Source organism: Camelus ferus, chromosome 7, assembly GCF_009834535.1.
Source record: "Camelus ferus isolate YT-003-E chromosome 7, BCGSAC_Cfer_1.0, whole genome shotgun sequence".
NCBI classification, from domain to species: domain Eukaryota; kingdom Metazoa; phylum Chordata; class Mammalia; order Artiodactyla; family Camelidae; genus Camelus; species Camelus ferus.
Window position 1 is genome coordinate 37,066,438 of NC_045702.1, and position 23,338 is coordinate 37,089,775.

The window sequence follows — 23,338 nt, forward strand, 5'->3', positions numbered from 1 at the left end:
GAAAATATTTAGTTTACATGTAGATTACATTCTGGTTGAAATTTTTCCTCAGTCCATTTAGTTTTATTTCAGGTCATCTTTTCCAACAAATTCAGTTTTTAAATGTTGCTTTTAAACAATGGAAAGTCCTTTATAGAATTTCTAGAAGATAAACCCACATCAGAGGGAAAAGACTATTCAACCTCAAAGCCTACAGCAAAATAAATATAATGACTACAGGGCAAATAACAAATATTTATAATAATATCATACATATATGTATTTTTTTTTCCTAAGGGAAAAAACCTTCTTCTCAGAATGACATTGTTTTTTCAATGTGGCAATCAGTATTTAAAAGGTTTGTAAAAGCATCATTTTAAAATTCATGGTCCAAGTTTGTTACCCTGAACAAGGAAAACAAAGCACTAACAGCTGAAATCATAAACTAACCCTATGTTTAATAGGTTTAATACTTAGTGGGGTGGGGTGGTGGGCACTGAAAATATACTGTTGTACCAATTTACAATTACTCCAAAAAGGGGCTCTAAAAGGGGAATCCAAAGGAGTACCCAGATAAGATAGAAAGGTCCTAATCCATCTATTATGCTGCCTGGAATTTCAGTCTATAGTGAGCAGGGAATCTGGAACTCTCTATAGAATATTCAGTGTCATATTCTTTTACTTAATCCATAGTAGCACATAACAATAGGCAAAAATTTTGTTCCATTTCTAAAAATAAGTTAAGCTGAGAAACTACTCAAAAGCACACTTTTATATGTAAGAAATTAAAATTTTGAATTCTCATCCCTTGTGACAAATTATAAATGGCCCAAAGCAAGTACATATACTATCAAAATTTTTTCTTAAAAAAAATTGTATTTCCCATGCAATTTTAAGAAATATATCTTCCCTCAGGGGATAAGAGAAATGTGATCTTATGAGAATTACTAAAACTTGGAGAGAGCCCAAATGATCTAAAATAATAAAACTGGATCTAAACTGACAAATTTTTATTGACTTAACTGCAGGTTAAGATTTTACTCTGTTGGCTTCCAGAAAAAGCCCTAACAAATTAAACTAGAATGCTAAAAAATGTATAAAATTCAGGAAGAAGCTAACAAGTACTCACAAAAGGCTATACAGTGTGGTATTTTTGAGATTTTTTTTTTGACTTTTTAAGTAGATTAGTCAATTTTGTGCTTTACATATATAAACTTCTGAGAATATTATAGAGGAATATTAGAAATAAAAGAAAAAACATTTGCACCACTACAATCCAACAGTGCAAAAATGGTAAAACTACATAAATTAAGGTGAGATACTGAAAATGGGCACTAGTCTATTTAAGAAAAAAGTGATGAAAAAAGCATAAAACAGAAGAGAAAGGTACTCTTTTGAAGAAACTACTGTAATTTGGGTGTTAGATGACTTAATACTATTTAGTCTGATGTATAAAACAGTCTTCGGTGGAGAGATGGTTAGAGTTACAACCATAAGGTGCCTCAGTTATGCTGAGTCATTTACCCAAAGATTTAAGAAGAGTAATTACAAACATCTGCAGCTGCCAATGACACATATATCTACTTAAATGACAAAGAAGTACAAACAACAAAAAAAGGAGTACAGGCTGGTTGTAATAACAAACAGAACAATCAGATCAGATCAACGTCTAGATACCTAGATCTTAATTTTAACTCCTATTAAGATTAGTGCTCAGGATATGACACCCAGGATAAACACTGTGACTGTGATAGCTAAGATGAAACAGAAGACAAGTAGATTACTGAAGAAAGACATGGCACATGAGAACCTTGGTATTTAAGCTTTGTTGTAACATTCTCTACCAGATCTATAGTAAATAACATATCTGGACACTGAGGTGCATATATCTTTTTGAATTAGAGTTTTGTCCAGTATAACAGAAACCAACACAACACTGTAAATCAACTCAACTTCCATTAAATTAAAAAAAAAAAAAAATCTTTGGAGTTTCATAGAATATGCCTACGCTAATTGCTATGGCTGTTTCTCCTTATTTGTTCAATTAGTGGCAGACTGGTATTTAAAATGAAAGCTAAATTAGCCACACTGAGACATCAAACCACAATGGAAAAAAAAAATTCTTTTCCATGAAGCAGGTAAAGTCTTACGTATGAGAAACTAAGAAGTAAAATCATTGTTAACTTAACCTAGGACTTTAAAAGATTTTTGAATCAGCCATTTTTAAATGGAATTTGGAACTTTACAACTGGTATAGTTAAATGTACTCCAAACAGATAGGGATTACTAAAATAAGCACCCAAAGTTGAGTAATAATAAAACAACAACAAAAAAATGGTTATCAGAAGCAACAAGGTACTGACCCATGTCCTGAAGGAGCAATGAAGTATAAACAACACTGCACTCTGTTATCAGGCATCTGGCGTCTGTTCACTCGAGATTCTGCATTTAGGTAGTCCTCAAACTTACTATCAATGTAGTCGATAACAGGCTGCCAGCTATAGGATGCAGATAGATAAATAATTAAGTTGTGATTCTGCATATAAATATACCACTGATGACTCTGTTAAAGAGGAATAATTAAAAATTTTAAATAAGCAAAACCAATGTAACTAATGGAAGACATCTTAAATTATTCCACATATACTGATTCAAAAAAATACATAATGTTGAATAAAATCTTGATTCATTATTTCTAAACTTTCCAAATGAAAGGAAACTGCTTAAAGTCAAAACAAAACTAAGTTATCATATTATTTGCATTGATAAGTATATGATGCTGAGACACTTGAAAATACGAAAAATTATATCCAAAGAGTGTTACATTTCAAACGAAAAGATTAAACAATACAGAAACCTCATGATGAACTTATTTAGGTGTTTTAAAAGTTGACAGAAATTTATTTCAAAACCAATACGGAACTCAAAGAAAAACTAAAATATTGTTTATAACCTACTAAGGTATTATTTCCAAATAGAAAGTCATGCATGGATGTTTTCTTCACTTATGACTTGTTGGAAAACAAGGTCTAAAATCAGGTTTAAATTACGATGTGACAGAAAATAAAGTCTACAAATTGATAAAATTATAGTAGAGAATGAAAAGTTTTAAATTTCTCATAATAATGAGAATTCTTCTATCTATGTTTTTCTAGAATTTGTCTTCAAAATAATTCAAAGGTAGGCATTATCTCCATTTTACAGAAAAGGAACTCAGGGCAAAGTTAAGCAGCATTGACAAGTAAGTGGCAAAGATGATATATGAACCCAAGACATATTACTTAAAGTGAGCGATCTTTGCCAAGATGAGAAGTTTTAAAATGTTAAGGATTTAAAATGTTTAAAAGTCCAACCACCACTATTCCCAAATGCAATGGAAAACAGTAATGAAAAATCCTTCTTACCAATTACTATTATCCACTGCATCTCCAAATCCTGGAGTATCAACTATTGTGAGCAGCAACTGAACACCACCTTCCTTGATTAAAACTTTGGATTGTTCCACCTGTAAGAGTCATTGGTGCAGATATTAATACCATACATTATACCTGTATTTTCCTATAAGGTAAGAGGTAGGGAGACAAGTGTTAATCAAAACCACTGGGAAGCTTTTTGCAAACTAAACCTACCCACCCCCACTCTTTCTTTAGAATCAATTACTGTGGACTTTAGAAGTCTTGGTTACTTGAAAGAAAAGCACATATGTAAATAGTGAGTTTATGGCTCACAGTTGATATAAAGAAGGAAAACAGGAATGATAAAATAGAAATAATCACTAAAGCCATATAATACTTATATAACCTAAATGCACATCTAGTAATACAAATGTGCTTAAACAATGTGCTTGAATGATTAAGTAATTCATAGTATATAATTAATCAGACAAGTACATCTAATCTACCATTTACAGTAAATGTTTTCCTGGACTGTCTCCATCTAGTTTGGTCCAAACCAATTACTCAAGTGAACTTATTATCATTCCCAAATCTTTCTCAGCATGGCTATAATTATTTACACTTGTGTTTATGTTATGGCTAAGATCCAATTCTCTTTTCAAATGTGTTATTGTATATTCAGGCCAAAGCAATCAGCAAAGGTCCAGGCATTGAAAAAACATGTATTCTGGTAGGGTAAAATCCTACTAACTCAGATTAAAATCTTCAGTTCTGTTTAGAATTTGTAAAAGTGTTTTTTCTTTGGGAAAAGGCATTGGATGTAAACGATAACAACAGTTCCTCCAACAATCGAACCCCAATCTCTTGTTCCAGAATGTAAAAAATCATTCATGGGCATATGCTGCTGCTAGGTAAAGCAAACACTGATTCAAACAGAAAAGGGGAATCATTCTCCCAGAAAAAGATAGGCTTTCATTCAATTTACAGCAAGTGTTTATTAAGACTAAGAGGTTCCAGTCATGCTGATAGGCTAACTTAAGAGGCAAGAATTACTCAAACTTTGAGTGTTATGTGCCATAAGATGGTATAAACTAGACTTAAGGGAGAAATGTAACCACATGAAAAGCAACTTCAATTCTTTACGCTGATTAACAGAGTTTGGAAAGGAAAAGTGACTAATATCTAGGTAGAAAACATCTGGTACACCTTTACAGATTATAGAAACGATTATGTCTTTCCATTTCCCTTTGGCATTTTCTTACAGACCTAGCTGATGGATGAAGAGACTGAGGAGTTGACACTAAGATTGCTGAGCAAGTAGGTGTGTAGCAGCACTGTCCAACAGAATTTTCTGAGATGATGGAAATGTTCTATATCGCCACTATCTAATATGGTAGCTGCCTGCCCATGTGCCTACTTAGCCCTTGAAATGTGACTAGAGCAAGTGAGGAACTAAATGTTTCATTTTATTTCAATTAAATTAACTCAAATTTAAATAGCTGCATGTGACTTAGTGACAGTACAAGTTGAGAGTAATCAGAAATTGTTTTGTTAAAAGAATATTATCAAAAAAGAAACTTGCTGAAACTGAAAATACTGAGATTTGGACATGCATGTCCATGAAGAGGCTTCCAGTCCTCTAGACAAATAAGAGGTAAAGCTCTCATCTTTCAGACCAATGGTCTTCAGACTGCTTTGATCCTAGTGTAAGCTAACAGTGAAAATTTTAAACATCCCAAATATAAGTATATTTATTTATCTACCAAACATATACACTTGGCAATCTGAACATTAAATATTAGTATTAATTTCTCTGTAGATTAAAAAAGTAAACATCAATAAATAAGGGTTCTAAAATATTCTGGTCACCTTCAATATTAATGAAGGACACACAATGGGAGAACACTGTTTCTCACACATAGCTAAGATAATATAGTTTGTCTGATATCAGGTTACTCTAATAAATATGAAAGGGGCAAAATAACTGTAGAAGTAATCAGACTCATCAGTGTAGGTTATCAAAACTAAAAAGAAAACAAGTGATATTACTTCATGTGGCTCAGGAAGTTTACATTTTATATATCTGGTAGTCCTCTATAGTCAAAAAGGACAATCAGGTTATATGTCAATTATATCTCAATTAAAAAAAAGAAAAGAGGAGGATAATCTGTTCAAATCTAACATCTCAAAATATCTTTAATCCACCCCACCTCCTTCATGAAAATAGGTCACTCATTCATAGTAACTATTATTGAAACAGAAATACCCAAAGTAATCACACCACTGCTTCACCTAGTAATTCTTTTAAATGACACAGTATTGTATATTAGAACTGATGTAAAAATACAATTGTTCTATATGATTCATCTCCTGATTTTACTCCAAACCATTTCTGGTTCCCTTATTACCAAAGCCTATTTCTACCTTCAGTAATAGGCTGTATACTAATCACACAATATAACAGTTTAAATTTTAAGATCTTTGCTTCCTTGTTTTAAAAAAATTAGTTCAACAACTTGTTTACTGAAGTGACAAGAAAAATGAAGATCTGTATTTTTACATACTTTAATGAGCCTGTTTACAAAGCTTCTTTTCTGCTCTGGCCTATGAAATTCTATGTATCCATACATGGTCAAATACAAAGAAGACAGCAACATATGGAAGAGATCCAGAAAACACAACTGTAAACTAGTGCCATTCACAGGATCCAACTGTATCCTATCATCTGGTTTTGCAAGTATCCTCATGGGATCCATGGAAAACAAATTAGCTCAAGTCCAAGAATTTCAAATGTTTCTTAAGAAATCTATTCCAAATGGCTACTTTCCCATGCACTTTATTTAAGCAGGTCACATCAGCATATTTTATGGCATCGCTTAGAGTTCTCCAAGATTAAACACATTATACTGAAGGAATGAATCAAGGGTAATTTCAACCTTGTTTCTCTCCGAAAAATTAAACTAAATGAAGCCTATTGGATTATCTATGTATAATTAATTCATTAAATCTTCTTTTGGATTCCTAGATTCTAGAAACTCAAGGCATGCTTTTTTTCTAATATTGTTCAGTTTATCAATCCGAAGGAAAAAAAAAGTAAAACCTTCAATGTTTACACAGCTTTATTTCTTCCATTTTTGAAAGACTATTAAATACATTAAACATTTCTAACATAATGTTTGAGTCATTTCTTAAGGTAAATAAAACATGTTAATTAACTATATTAAAATTGAAAGGAGAGTTAAAATTTTCTGCCAAGAGCTTACCTCTACCTATACTTGCTTAGGAGGTGGCATTACAGACAAAGCTCTGCACAGACTTGAACAGCCTGAGGTATTCCACTTTAGCTCAAACACAAACTATATCTATTTTGATCATTTAATGGCTCAAAGGACAAACATCATCTTAAATACTTCATTATGTTCAACAAGAAACTAAAAGAGGCAATGGTCAACAGGATACTTATGCTTATGGACTACTTCCTTCTCATCAAGACCCTAAACTAGTTTATTGAGAAGAAAGTTGATTCAAAGATTCTAATTCTCCCTTCTACTCTCTGAACCACTGTACCTCATTCATTCCCCTATCTTCTTACACTGAGCTCTTAAGTCCCTTGTTCCTTTCATTTTCCTTTAAAATCCTTTATTTTCCTTTCCAGCTCAGATACCATTCCATAAGATTCATGAACTTCAATCTTGACAGGAATTTCCCTGCTATTTGATAATCCTCTTATTTGCTCCTTCGTCTCATGCCTCTCCCATTTCTTGGTATGGCTCTTTTCAGGCTCTGTCCTACCATCTCTGCCACCATGCTCAGCAAAGTACTTGATCTCTACTTGAAGACGAGAGCATCCCCAATTTGTCTGAAGCAACACTGAGTCTTCACTCCTGTTCAGTGGAATAGATCCCTTTTCTGCCTAAGGCTAATTTTCTCAATCTATGCTGGGGATCTGACCACTTTCCATTTTAGAGTCATCGTGACAAGTATTTTGACTATTTCCCCTTTATCTTCAATCTCTCATCTCTTAGGGACTGATTCCCCTTAGGACATAAACATTCTCAAGTCTTTTTTGGAAACAAAAACCAAACCACTCTCTGTCCCCTATACTCAACCTCTAGGTATTCACTCCCATCCTTTCCTTATTAGCTATCCCCATCTTCTCTGCCTCACAAGTCACTTCTCAATCCACTGCCATCTTGCCCTCTATTCTTATTGCTTCACTAAAATATACCTTGCCAAGGTCACCTCTATAGCACCCTATAGGAGCATCTTTCTCACTAAATCATAATTGTTTGCTTTATCCTTCACTTGATTGTGACATCCTTGAGAACTTTGTGTCCATCTTCACTGTAGCCCCCAAACCTGGTAGAAGACAAGCACTCAAATATCTGTTCTGTGTATGACTGATTCAAAAAACTATCAACACTGGCCCAACATCAATAGGAGAGTTTCCTAACTGGACTCTAAAAATGTTTCAAGAAGTCATAACATGTTATCCTAGGAAAAGAATTCACTGCTTTCACCTCCAAAATTTTTGTGTCCATTTAATCTAAAATAGTGATTTATAGGACTTCACAGGCCAAGGAAAAGTTTTAAAGGGGACCAACATAAGGCTGCCAACTAAGACCTTGGAAAAAAAAATCTAGCATTGCCATTTCACAAAAGAAACTGGGAAAACATACGTATGAATGAAAACGAAAGTAACATGGTGTTATTTCATTCAATATGAAATATTCTGAAAGAACTAAAGAAAAACAGTTCCCTTTCCCTCTCTTACTTTCTTCCCACAAAGATAGGATGAAACCAATTTGCAGCAGGCCAGAAGTACCAGAGAAGTGGTCCTCAAAGTGTAATACCCAGACTGGCAGCTGCATAGTTTGGGAACTTATTAGAAATGCAAATTCTTTGGGCCTTGCCTCAAACCTACTAAACAGTAAACTCTGGGGAGGGGGACTCAACAATCCGTTTGAATAAGGCTTCTAAGTGATTGTGATGCATGCTGAACTTCGAGAACCACTGCACTGGTATGAAGAACTACAGGACTAGAATGTCAGGTCACATTTGGAGCTACGCAGCTCAGGGTCCTGAGGCCCAAGACAGGAGATTGGGAATTAATCTCAGAAGACTTCTACCTATTACTGAAAAGTTCACTCAAATCAGAACCTCTGATACACTGGAAACTGAGAATCATTTCTCTGTTCAGGGTAGACAGCTTCTCCATCCTTCCAAGACCGTGAATGTAAAAGAATTTCTTCTTTAGATACAAGTCTCTTTCAAATAAATAATGCTCAGGAGAGAGATTATGAGACTGTGGTCTTTATTAAAAGTTTACTCCCTATTTGGCCACATGACAGGATTTTTCTTCTCTTTTTTTTTTTTTTAATAGTTGGAAGTGTTCCAGAAAGCCTTCGGGTCAGGGAAACTGCAGACATTTGCCTTTTGAAACTCAGGACTCCATGTTTTTCCTGGTCTAACATGTCTGGACTGAGATGTAATACTTCTGATCACTCTCCACTGAAAGAATTTAAGAACTTCCAAGAGCAGATCATCTACTAGATTACTAAGCTTGGTGAAGAGCCAGTCAACTGTAAAAGAAAATTACATTTTATTCTCTAATTACATTGAATGATGAGGAACATGTCATGTTCTCTCCTGGGTGGGTGGAGAAAAGAGTTCAGATGCTCTTCATCTTTTTGACAGTGTATCCAGGAATACCTCCATTGTACAGTCAGGAAAGGGGACTTCTCTGGGATGCTAATCAGGATCAATCCAGTTCTCAGATGTTAAAGGTCTCACTTTTGGTAAAAGGGGGAGTTTAACAGTGGTATACAGGCTTTTCTCTTAAAAATCTTACTAGAGATACCCTTAATCCTAATTACTCCTTTGTTTTCAAAAAAAGGAGAGCTGGGAAGATATTCAAAGTAGAAGAGGACACTTTTAAAGTGTAATCTTAAAGGAAGATAAAGTGAGTTTGGAAAGGATTATTTTGGAGACAGACCCATGTGAATAGGATTCCGACAAACTGAGAACCTCTCCCATCACCTTTAACAGACGCTAGTCTGGAAGAAATTACCTGCAAAGACTGAAATGTGAGGGACTATTATATAGATAAGAAACTCCTCCAAATCAAGAAGGAAAACAGGAAATATTAAGATAGTCAAAGCAGTTCAATGAAATCTGAACAATTAATGAATATAAAAGACACATTTAATCAATCTTCAGTGAAAGAAATCAGACACAAGAATGTATCTTTATAAAGTTCAAGAACAGACAAAATTAATCTATGGAGATATAAGTCAGAAAGGCATTTATATTTGGGGGTAGGTGTAATACTGAGTGAGAGAAGGCACCAGCAAGCTTTCCAGAGGCCTAGAAACATACTGTATCTTAATCTGGGTGGTGGTTACCTGGATATATGAATACATACAGAAAAACTCATCACAGTTTATGCTTAAACTTGTGCCCCATCTACACAGCAATTTAAAATAAATTTAAAAACTTCTGCTCAAGACAAAATAAAGATAGTCAACAAAACTTCAAAAGAGATCATCATCAAATTTAAAATTTCAGAGTGTCAAATTTAAAATTATTCTACTTAATCTATTTTAGTGATTTATAAAACTTCACAGACCAATTAAAAAAGATAAATAAAACGTTTGAAGTTTTCAAAGATCCTCAAAGTGTGAAATATTCCAACTAAACACTTTCATAAATTTTTAAAAATTGTTTTTTCATTCAACAAATACTGGATGCTAATGTACAACAAATGCAGTTCTAGAAACTTAGCTTGCAGCAGTGAATAAAATGAAGTCCCTACCATTGTAGAGCTTACACATTTGGGGCCTGGGATAGGAATTAGAAGGAGTTTACAGGGAGGTCTGGGAAGGTCTCATGAACTTAATGGTACGTGACCATTAATATTTAACAGATATTTTATACTAAATATTTCTGAACTTAGGCATCTACACTGTGGGGTTCCTTAAACATTTCTATATACCTAGTTTACTAATCTCAGATTTAAAATACGTAAATTAAGAAAGTTAAAAGCTTATCTTCTTGCTTAGGGTTAAAATATATCATAAAATAAATAAGTAATATAGTATCAAGTTTTCAGAACACATTTTTGCAGGCAATTTGAAATCTCAAGCTCCATGAAGGATATTTTAAAAATTCCTAAAACAGAAAAACTTTAAAAAGGAGAAATAAAATATTCACTTCACAGACTTCTTAGCGACCTAATTACTAAGCAGTATCCTGCAGTTTGATGTATATGAGTTTCTGCCCAAATTTCCCAGACTGTCCTTCCATCTTGCACACTGAGATAATCACTACCAACCTTCAAAGCTAGCTCAAGTATTGACTGCCTCAGTAAGACATGCTCCTGCCAGAACTGTCCACTCCATTCCTCTTCTGCTTATGTATTATGTATTACTGTATCAATTCACCATTTTCAGTCAATAGTTTAAAGGAGTGCTACCCCCAAAAATGTAATGTGAGCCCCATAAATAATTTTAAAAATTTAAGTAGCTACTTCAGAAAGTAATAACAGATGAAATTAATGTAGTTTATTTAACCCAATATAACCAATTATCATTATTGCAAAATGTAATCAGTATAAAAAATTATTGAGATACTTAACATTCTTGTTTTACATACTAAGTCTTCAAAATCTGGGATGTATTTTATTGTTGCTTAACATCTCAATTTGGACTACCCACATTTTAAGAGCTCAACAGGGACACGTGGCTACCAGCTACTGTACTGGACAGCGCAGAACTAGAGTCTAGCACTCTGCTCTATGAAATGGGGTCTATGCATTAGCAATATCATCACCTTGGATTTTGTTAGAAACACTGAACTTCAACCTATCTCAGACCTACCAGAACAGGGACTACATTTAACAAGCTCCCCAAGTGATCTGAATGCACATTAAAGACTGAAAAGTACTAAATTAGACCACTCATAGCTTGGAAGCCTTAACAACTTGCTATCGTCATTCAGCTATCATGTGCTTTCATGCCACTCACTAATACAAAACACTGTATTCAACTAATGACTTTCACATGAATCACGTTTTCTCTACGCTGCCCAACAGAACTTTCTGCAATGGTGGAAATATATCTACACTTCCCCAAATAGTAGCTACTTGCCATATATGGCTACTGAGCACTTGAAATGTGACTGGTGCAAGTGAGAAACTGAATTTTTAATTTTACTGATTTTTAATTTATTCAAACTTAAGAAGCCACAAACGGCAAGTAGCTACCATACTGCAATGTAACTCCAGAAGTATTATTCACTACATCACAATATAATCTCTAGGAGGGTCCTCAAGACAAATTTAGAAGGTTCCTATCAAGAAAATTCCTCTAATTACCTGCACTTCTCTCAGTGAATCAACCCCTCCCACCTCTCTATCAACAACCATGTTTACCACTTTACATTGCCTGAGGTCAAATTTGAAACCTGCCTCTATGGAGGTATAACACAAGTTATAGAACGTGTTTTGTATTTATTAACATAACTCCACTTTATAATCAATTAACAATATACCTACCTGTACAGTCTTTTTTATTCTATGGGAAGGACCTGGATACTCTGGAGAATATAAATCTGTGAGGAATAGTGAGTTGATTAATGTTGACTTTCCCAGTCCAGATTCACCTAAAAGAAATAGGGGAAGAAAATCTGTTAAACTCAGCCACCTTATCAACCTTAAATATTCAACCAATGCTATAATCAAACTTACTTCATGCAAGTACTTCTTGGTGGGATAAGGAAGTGACGTTAGAAAATATACTATAAAGACTCCCTACTAGAATAGATTCTTTGCCCTCATTTTCTTATCAAATTAAAATTAGACTCTTGCTTCCAAGAATTCTTTTTAGCTTTACAATTCTACAGTCTGTGTTCTTTAAAAGTAATGTATCTGATACAATAGTCACCATTTTTAACAGTAATGTATTTATTCCTAGAGACCAAAGTTAGTCATGAAGGAAACATCCCAGTCAGATTATATATTGCTGCTTCAGTGAAAAAAAATGTAGACGAGGTTAAGTGTTTATTACAATTAATCAGTGACCAAGAAACCATGCAGCTATAGAAGTAGCAATCTGATGATAAAAAGAAAATCACAATGCATCTTAGTAGAAAAGTGAACCACAAAAAAATACTTCCAAGTTATTCACCCAGGTAATAATCAGCTTAAGTATAAAAGGTATCTCTCTATAAACCAGACTTCAAAAAATTTATAGGTAATTACTTTTTATAGAAGTGTTTCTGCTTGAAGTAGGAGGTGGGAAAGGAGGGAGGTAGGACACAATTTCCATTAAGATTCACATACTCTTCTCTGACCCTCCATGTCAAGTCTAGTACACCATACCAAATATACAACTAATTTTTACCAAAATATAAACAGCTTCAGTATACACATAATACAAAGTTAAAATACATTAAAATCATATAATTATCAATTAATATGGCACTAGGTTAAAGAATATACATACTGTTAATAGTTCAGTTAGTTTAATAGCCATCATTAGCCTAAATAACTGTTATCACAATATTAACCTTACTATTTCTAAGTCTAAGCTGAGTTCTTTCTATACTGGCTCTCAACAAAGGTAAAAGCCATTCTAGATGGTCTGGGCTTACTCCCTTTGAATGACGTGATGCCACCTTTTCTAGACGTAAAAATTCCAGAAATTTCTAAGTCACAGGAAAATACGTTATAGCTTCTTTCTAAACCCTTAAGCCTTGAATAAAGGAGGAAAAACTAAAATAAAATCAAAGCAATTGGGGATAATCAGAAATATTTATAACACTTCCATTAGAAGCTTAAATGAAAAATTGGGGTACTTATAAAAATGTTTTTGGATGTTGAATGTTAAAGTACATTGTATTCAAATATTAACACTGTACTGACTAAAAGTGTGTTTAGACCTTATTTTATACATTTAAGTTTATTGATTTATTTTTAGCAGTAAGGGGTGGGGGAATAAAAGGAAGTAGGACAAAATTAAAGGAGAGATGAAGGAAAGGAAAAAAAAAAGAAGAATCCTGAAAGGTAACACATCAAAATGCTAATAGCTGCTATAAAGAAAAACTGTAGGTGAGATTTCTTTTTCTTAGCCTTCTACATTTCTGTGTGCCCTAAATTTCCTTCACTAAATTTGCATTATTTCCATAATTTAAAAACTATTCTTGAGTGCTGTCAACATAATAGCAGAATAGGAAGTTTCAAGCCCTCACAAAAATATCAAGACATCTAGGTATTTGCTGAATTAAGCTTATAGGAGCGCTGGAAAAAAAGTCAAAGGTCTCCAGCAACCAAGCAAATACCCCATCAGAATACCATGAGAAAAACAGTAAGAATTTCAAGCATTTTTATTTGCTCTTGCATTACTTTCTCTACGCTATGTCTGGGTCTCAAGGAGGTGGCAGCCCAGTTCCCAATCCTTCCCTCAAACTGGAAGGAATAGAGCAGACTTGACTTAAAAGATTCCAACCCCTCTGGGACTGTAACTTGAAGGACTAGTCTCACCTAACTGGGATTTCAGGTGGGGGAAGCACTGGCACCACTGGTGAAAGTGAAGGAGGACTACAAACCTGCAAATGCCTGGAATAAAAGATTATGGGTGGATAAATACAACAGACTACCTAAGGCCTTGAGGAGAAGCTGGGGTGAAACTCCTTGGAGAATTAAGACAGTCAAAAGAAGTCATGCATACAGGGGGAACTGAGAAAGCTACATGCAAGACCAGGCAATATGCATGCTCAGAAAAGTCCTGAGAAAGCATTAAACTTTCACTTTAGGCTGGATCTCTAGGTTCAGAGCATGCATCAGAAATCTGCCCTTAACATATGACCAAGTCTGCAAAGATGGGGAAGGGTGACTTTTCTCAAATGTACATTTTTTAGTAACAACAAAAAAATCACAAGGCATGCAAAGAAACAAGAAAACACAGCCCACAGAAAACAACGAAACAAATTCCCAGAAACCATCCCTGAAGCAGTACAGATAGTGAACTCACTAGATGAGGACTTTAAAATAGCTGTGTTAAATATCTCCAAAGAGCTGAAGAACAAAATGGACAAATAATTGATGGAAATCAGGAAAACAACATAAGAACAAAATTAGAACCTAACAGAGAAACAGAAATTGTGTAACAAAACAAATAAGCAAAACAAACAAACAAACAAAACCCAAATTCTGGATCTGAAAAATACAATAAATGGAAAAATTCACGAGAGGTTCAACAGCAGAATTGAGCATGTTGAAAAAAGAATCAGCAAACATGAAGACAGGACTATTAAAATTATTGAGTCTAAGGAGAAAAAAGAATAAAGAAAAGTAAACACAGCCTAAAGACCCATGGAACACCGACTGAACCATTATATATACTATGGGAGTTTCAGAAGGAAAAAGAGAAAGAGTCAAATAGATTGTTTGAAGGAAAAAAATCACCAATATTTTCCAAATCTGATGAAACACATGAATCTACAAATCCAAGAATCTCACAGAACTTCTAGTAGGATAAACCCACAATGACCCATACTGAGACACATCATGATCAAATCAATGAAAACCAAAGACAAAAATAATCTTGAAAGCATCAAGAGAGAAATAACCTACCACATAGAAGGAATCATCAATAAGATTAGCAACTGATTTCTCAGTAGAAATCGAGGCCAGAAGGCAATTTGATGATACAGAAGTCAAATGAGAATTTTATCTGGCAAAATTGTGCTTAAAAGCTGAGGTAGAAATTAAGATATTTCCAGATAACAAAAATTGAGGGAATTCATTACCACTACACATCCCCTACAAGGAATGCTAAAGGGATTCCTTCAACTGAAATGAAAGAACCCTAGACAATAACTCAAAGCCATATAAAGATATAAAGATCCCCAAAAAAGTAAATACATGGAAAAATATAAAAACTGGTATTATTGTAATTGTGGTTTCTAACTCCACTTTATATTTTCTATAAGACATAAAAGATGAATGAATAAAAAATTATAAATGTATGTTAATGAATATACAATGTTTAAAAATACAATTTGTGAAATCACTAACAAAAAAGTGTATGGAATGAATCAACAGAAAAAGAAAGTAAAGAAACAATCACCTTTAAAATAGCACCCAAAGTAATAAAATACCTAGGAGTAAATCTAACCAAGGTGAAAGACTTACACGTGGAAAACTATAAAACATTGATTAAGGAAATTAAAGAAGACTTTAAAAAATGGAAAGATATTCCATGCTCTTGGATTGGAAGAATTAATATTGTTGAAATGGTCATACTGCCCAAGACAATCTACAGATTTAATGAAGTCCCTATCAAATTATCCAGGACATATTTCACAAAACTAGAACAAATCATAATAAAATTTATATGGAACCACAAAAGACCTAGAATTGCCAAAGCATAACTGAAGAAAAAGAAAGAGGCTGGAGGAATAACTCTCCCAGACTTCAGACAATACTATAGAGCAACAGTCATCAAAACAGCATGGTATTGGTACAAAAACAGACATATGGACCAATGGAACACAATAGAGAGCCCAGAAATGAACCCACAAACTTTTGGTCAACTAAGCTTCGAAAAAATGGGCAAGAAAATACAATGGAATAAAGACAGTCTCTTCAGCAAATGGTGTTGGGAAAACTGGACAGCAGCATGTAAAACAATGAAGCTAGAACACTCCCTTACACCTTACACAAAAATAAATTCAAAATGGATCAAAGACTTAAACATAAGACAAGATACAATAAACCTCCTAGAGGAAAAATATAGGCAAAACATTATCTGACATACATCTCAAAAATGTTCTCCTAGGGCAGTCTACCCAAGCAATAGAAATAAAAGCAAGAATAAACAAATGGGGCCTAATGAAACTTACAAGCTTCTGCACAGCAAAGGAAACCATAAGTAAAACAAAAAGACAACATACGGAATGAGAGAATTTTTGCAAATGAAACCGACAAAGGCTTGATCTCCAGAATATACAAGCAGCTCATACGACTTAATAAGAAACGACCAAACAACCCAATCCAAAAATGGGCAAAAGACCTAAACAAGCAATTCTCCAAGGAAGACATACAAATGATCAATAGGCACATGAAAAAATGCTCAATATCACTAATTATCAGAGAAATGCAAATCAAAACTACAATGAGGTATCACCTCACACCAGTCAGAATGGCCATCATTCAACAGTCCACAAATGACAAATGCTGGAGAGGCTGTGGAGAAAAGGGAATCCTCCTACACTGCTGGTGGGAATGCAGTTTGGTACAGCCACTATGGAAAACAGTATGGAGATCCCTCAAAAGACTAGGAATAGACTTACCGTATGACCCAGTAATCCTTCTCCTGGGCATATATCCAGGAGAAACCCTACTTCAAAAAGACACCTACACCCCAATGTTCATAGCAGCACTATTTACAAAAGCCAAGACATGGAAACAGCCTAAATGTCCATCAACAGATGACTGGATAAAGAAGATGTGGTATATTTATACAATGGAATACAGTTCAGCCATAAAAACCAACAACATAATGCCATTTGCAGCAACATGGATGTTCCTGGAGAATGTCATTCTAAGTGAAGTAAGCCAGAAAGAGAAAGAAAAATACCATATGAGATCACTCATATGGGGAATCTAAAAAAACAAAACAAAACATAAATACAACATAGAAACACTCATAGACATAGAATACAAACTTGTGGTTGCCAAAGGGGTGGGTGGAAAGAGACAGACTGGGATTTCAAAATGTAGAATAGATAAAAAAATATTATACTGTATAGCACAGGGAAATATATACAAGATCTGTGGTAGCTCACTGCGAAAAAAAAAAAAAGTGGCAATGAATATATGTATGTTCATGTATAACTGAAAAATTGTGCTCTACACTGGAATTTGACACAACATTGTAAAATGACTATAACTGAATAAAAAAATGTTTTAAAAAAGTGTATGGAGGGCTGTATAGAAGTAGTCTGTATATGTAATTTAAGTTAAACTGGGGGAGAGGGTATAGCTCAGGGGCAGAGCACATGCTTAGCATGCACGGGTTCAATTCCCAGTACCTCTGTTAAAACAAATTTCTTTTTAATTAAAAATAATAAGGAAACCTAATTACCCCCCCAAAAGTTAAACTGGTACAAGTTCAAATAAAATTATTTATAACTTAGAATTTATATACAATCTCTATGATAACCACAAAGAAAGTATCTATAGAATATATAAGGAAATTAGAAAGGAAATCAAAAAGTGATGTTATAAAACATCAGCTAAACACAAAAGAAGGCAGTAAAGCAGGGAATGATATATTTAAAAGCTGTAAGACACACATAAAACAACAATATGACAAAACTAAGTTCTCAGTTAACAGTAATTACATGTACAAGGATCAAACTCCCTAATCAAAGGCACGGACTGCCAAAATGGCTAAAAAATACAATCCAATTATATGCTATCTGTAAGATCTAAGGACTTTAGATCTAAGGACACATACAAGTTGAAAGTAAAAGGAGAAAAAAGATATTCCAAGTAAGCAGTAACCAAAACAGGTGAGGTGGCTATGTCCGTATCAGACAAAACATACTTAAGTAAAAAATTGTTTGTTATAAGATACAAAGAAGGACATTATATATCAACAAAAGGGTCAGTTCATGAAGCAGATATTAGAAGAATAAGCATATATACACCACACTTCAGAGCTCCAAAATATATAAAGCAAACACTGACAGAATTTTGAAGGGAAAAATAGACAATTTTACAATAATAATAATAGAGTTCAATATTCCACTTTTTAAAATGGACAGAAGAACCAGATAGAAGATAAAAGATTGATAACAGAGGGTTTTTTCCTTTTACAAGGGAATGAGACTAGAAATCAATAACTGAAAGAAAACAGAAAAATTAATATATATGAGGATATTAAACAATACACTCAAACAACTAATAGGTCAAATAAGAAATCACAAGGTAAGTTAGGAAATACCATGAAACAAAGGAAAATGAAAACACAACATACCAAAACGTATGAGATACAGAAAAATCATTGCTTAGAGGAAAATTTATAACTGTAAACATATACATAAAAATGAAGATCTGAAATCAAAGATCTAACTTTACAACTTAAGGAACTTAAAAAACAGAACAAACTAAACTCAAATTCAGAAAAAGAAAGGAAATGCTAGACTGAGAATAAAAGAAAGATTCAAATTACTAAAATCAGAAAGAAAATTGTGAATATTACTCCTGCTTTTACAGAAACAAAAAGAAGTATAAGACTGTACTACTGGCCACTCTCCCTTCTGATGAGATGGACCACATTCTGCCTATGGAGTAACTAGTTTTACTTTAAACACCCAACTGCAGACCTTGTGGCCTTTCTCCTGCCTTCTAAAACAGCCTGCACTCTGTCTATGAAGTACATATCTCTCCAAATAAATCTATCTCTACTCAAAAAAAAAAAAAAAAAAAAAAGAGAGAGTACTATTAATAACTATGTCAATAAATTGGGTAATGCATATGAAATGGACAAATTCCCAGAAACAGACAACCTAATAAGACTGAATCATAAAGGAATAGAGAACCTGAACAGACCTATAACTAGTAAAGAGATTAAATCAGTAATCATCCCCCTACCTCAAAAAAGCCCTAGACTAGATGGCATCACAAACATTAAAATCAGAATTAAAACCAATCTTCTCCAAGCTCTTTCAAGAAATTGAAAGGAGGAAACAGAAACTCATTCTAAGCCAGCATTATCCTGATACCAAAGCAAGACAGACACTACAAGAAAAGAAACTTATAGTTTAAAATCCCTGATGAATATTAATGTAAATATCCTCAACAAAGTACTAGCAAACATAATTCAATAGAAAACATTACAAGGATTATATACCATAACCAGGCAAGATTTATTCCTGGAATAAATGATGGTTCAACATACAAAAATCCATCAATGTAATACACCACATCAACAGAATGAAGGGGGAAAACTACATGATCATCTCAACTGATGCAGAAAAAGCATACGACAAAATTCAACATCCTATCATGATTAAAAAAAAAAAACTCCACAAATTACAGATAGAAGGGAACTATCTCACTATAATAATGACCATGTATGAAAACTCCACAGCTAACATCATAGTCAATGTGAAAGGCTGAAGGCTTTTCCTCTGTGATCAGGAACAAGACAAGAATGTCAGCTTTCACCTCTTCTACACAATAAGTAGTCAGAGAAATTAGGCAAGAAAAAGAAATATTAGGCATTCAAGTTGGAAAGGAAGAAATAAAATTATCTTTTTAACAGATGGTATGATCTTACATGTAGAAAATCCTAAAGAGCCTACACACACACACACACACACACACACACACACACAGTTACAGGTAATAAATGGATTCAGGGAAGTTGCAGGATACAAAATCAATACACATGTGTGTGTTTCTGCACAATAATGAACAATCCCAAACAGAAATTGAGAAAGTAAGTCCATTTACAACAGCATGAAAAGTTAAGTACTTAGTAATAAACCTAACCAAAGAGGCTAAAGACTTGTACACTGAAAACTACAAACCATCACTGAAAGAAATTAAAGACCTAATGAAAAGATATCTCATGTTCATGGAGTGGAAGATTTAATACTACTATAATGACAACACAACTTAAAACAATCAACACATTCAACTCAATTCGTACTAAAATCCCAATGACTTTTTTCTTCAGAAATAGAAAAACTCATCTTAAAGATCAAATAGAATCTTAAGGGACCCCACATAGTCAAAATAGTCTTGGAAAATGAAAACAAAGTTAGAAGGCTCACTTCTTGGCTTCAAAACTTACTAAAAAGCTATAGTAATCAAAATAGTGTGGTGTGGCATAAAGACAGACAAATAAAACAATGAAATAGAAAAAAGAGTCCAGAAATAAACTCTTGCATAGTCAAATGATTTTTGACAAGGGTGTCAAAACCATTCAATAGGGAAATGACAGTCTTTGCAGCAAGTGATGCTGGAAAAAGAGAATATCCACATGCAAAAAAATGAAGTTGGATCCATACTATACACCATGATAAAAATTAATTCAAACTGGATCAAAGCTAAAACTATAAACTCTAAGAAGAACACATGGGGGAAAGCTTAATGACACTGGATTTGGCAATTATTTCTTGAACCATTTCTTGAATCAAAATATAGGCATTAAAAGAAAAATAAAGAAATTGGACTTCATCAAAATTAAAAACCTTGTGCGTCATCAAAGAACACTATTAACAGAATGAAAAGACAACCCACAGAATAAAAGGAAATATCTGCAAATCATAAATGTGATAACGGATAAATATTCACAATATATAAGGTACTACAACTCAAAAACAAAAAGCCAAACAACCCAATTTAAAAATGGACTTGACCAGACATTTCTCCAAGGACAATATACTAATAGCACTTTAAAATATGCCCAACATAACTAGTCACTAGGGAAATGCAAATCAAAACCACAATGGTACTTACTACTTTACATCCATTAAGATGGATATTACCCCAAAAATAAAAAACAAGTGTTGGTGAAGGTGGATGAATTGAAGGCCTTGTGCATTGCTGGTAGAAATGTTAAATGGCACAGCCACTCTAAAAAATGGTATGACAGTCCTCAAAAATTTAAATATAGGAAAACCATATGGCTCCATAATTCTACCTCTTTCTGGTTTATACCCAAAAGAACTGAAAGTAGGGGACTGAATGACTGTACACCACATGTTCGTAGTAGCATTATTCACAATAATCAAAAGGTGGAAAAAACTCAAATGTCAACAGACAGATGAATGAATAAACAAAATGTATTATAAAAATACAATGGTGTATTTTCAGCCTTAAAAAGAAATGAAATTCTGACATATAGCAAGGGTGAACTTTGAACACACTATACTAAGTGAAATTTGCCAGACACAAAAGGATAAATATTGTATGATTACACTTATATGAAGTTAACAAGAACAAATTCTAAGAGACAAAGTAGAACTGCTACCAGGGATTGGCGAGTGGAGAGTTACTGTTTAACAGGTACAAAGTTCCAGTGTGGGCTAATAAAAATTTGTGGAGCTAGACAGTGGTGACAGTTGCACAACAATGTGAAAATACTTAATGGCACTGAATTGTACACTTAAAAGTGGTTAAAATGGTAAATAGTGTGTCATGTACATTTTACCACACATACAAAAACTGGAGGTATGGGGGGCTGGAGGACTGCCATGAATTGATAATTGAAGCTCTACATCTATGTTGAATTTTTTTCAATTTTAAAAGTAATACACATGTGTATATATATTCTTTCTAATCTATTTTAGAATTCAACTATTAAATTTTAAAAGCTATAGATGCTTGTGTAATTCAACAATAAAAAGTAAAAGTAATTTTCTCCTTGAATATCTTCCAAATTAATTCCTTCAATTCTCAAAATAACCTCACTTACCAGTTTGGTGTATATTTTTCCAAACTTTCTCTTTCACAAATATAAATAGCATGTATATGAATGGATCAAATACAAGCAAACAGGAAAAACTGACTCATCCCATGCATTTTATCTTTTTTAAGAAATGAACACATCATGGACAGCCTTTCAAATAAAAACTTATTCTTAATAGGTGTCCAGTATTCCACATTAGGCATAATTTATTCATCTTTTCCTTATTAATGCACATGCAAGATGTTCCAAATCTTTTGCACCTATAAATCATGCTTTAATAAAAAGATCTCTCTCTCTCTCTTTATGTACTGCTATCTTGTGTATATCTTTGTATACTGTTATTTCCATTTGTTACATAAACTCCCAGAAATGAGATCTTGGATTCATAAAATATGTGTATTTTCAACTTTGATAAACACTGTCAGATAATTTCTCCAAAAAGTTGCAGCAATTAACACTGAAGAAAAATGTATATATGAGAATCTCATACACAAAATTCACATAATGTATGAGACCCGTTAGGTGAGCTGAATTTAAATTATGAACACAGAAGGAAAAATTACAAAGAAAAAATTTTAAAGAGATAAATGGGGATGTGGGAGTTGCTTTAGAAAGAGAAAAGAGGAAAAACACAGTGAACAAATTTAAGATAAACATGAAGAGGAAATAGCATTCTCAAACGCAGGGCTCTGAGAATTCTGGCAATAATAGACCACTCTTGGTCAAGTACGGTAGGAATGTAAAACTGTGAAAGCCTAGGAAAGCGTAAGAATAATATGATCCTTCTGATCTTCCCATAGAGAAAAAAGGGTGTGCTTTTTCTCTGAATGTATAGGAAACAAGTAAATTTCCCTCTATTCAGTTTACAATATATTTCCTTAGAAGCAGCCTTTTTCATCATACCTACAATAACCTTTTGAGCACACATTAAAAGAAAAGTCAAACTTTGAAACTGCTTTATAAATACAAACTGAAACCATCTTTTAAGCTCCTAGAATTGTTAGCATTTCTATTTTAGGCTGCTTACTTCCTACTTTGATCTTTATTGGCATAATTACCTTGGAAAGGAATTTGATCAATTTCCTCAGCTAAATTTAAAAAGGAGGGAGGCATAAATTTCATATTTAGGAATTATATGTCATAGCTGATTTTATACCAATAAGTTTCTTTCCTCCTTTACTATCATAGAGGAAAAACTGTGATACAGTATGTTTACAGGCTTTCCTTTAACCCCCAACAGCTGCTCACAGGAATTTAAACAAGTTACTATAAAGCTAGTAAATAAAATATATTAACGAAAATACATAATAAAGTTAGCATATATCTGACTCTCGAAAGCTTAGACTCATGATTTTCCTATTTAGGGACAAGACTGTTTTGTTTTGTTTCATTTTGTTTTTTTCAGCAATTATCTTTTAGGGAACAATCATCAAGATTGCTCCCTTAATTCTAAATAATATGTACTTCATGCTATTA

The 23,338-nt window shown here is 33.5% G+C and overlaps 1 protein-coding gene across 4 annotated transcripts in view; it reads right to left on the minus strand.

Annotated features, from left to right (window-relative positions):
* The window catches only part of SEPTIN7 (septin 7), a 97,926-nt gene that overhangs the window by 27,883 nt on the left and 46,705 nt on the right, over nucleotides 1-23,338 (minus strand). For all 4 annotated transcript variants that reach the window (XM_032483720.1, XM_032483722.1, XM_032483723.1 and 1 more), the window contains exons 4-6: nucleotides 11,929-12,035; nucleotides 3,384-3,484; nucleotides 2,343-2,477 (exon numbers count right to left, since the gene is read on the minus strand). In XM_032483720.1, the coding sequence (XP_032339611.1) occupies nucleotides 2,343-2,477; nucleotides 3,384-3,484; nucleotides 11,929-12,035 (343 nt within the window). The remainder of the gene's footprint in view (nucleotides 1-2,342; nucleotides 2,478-3,383; nucleotides 3,485-11,928; nucleotides 12,036-23,338) is intronic.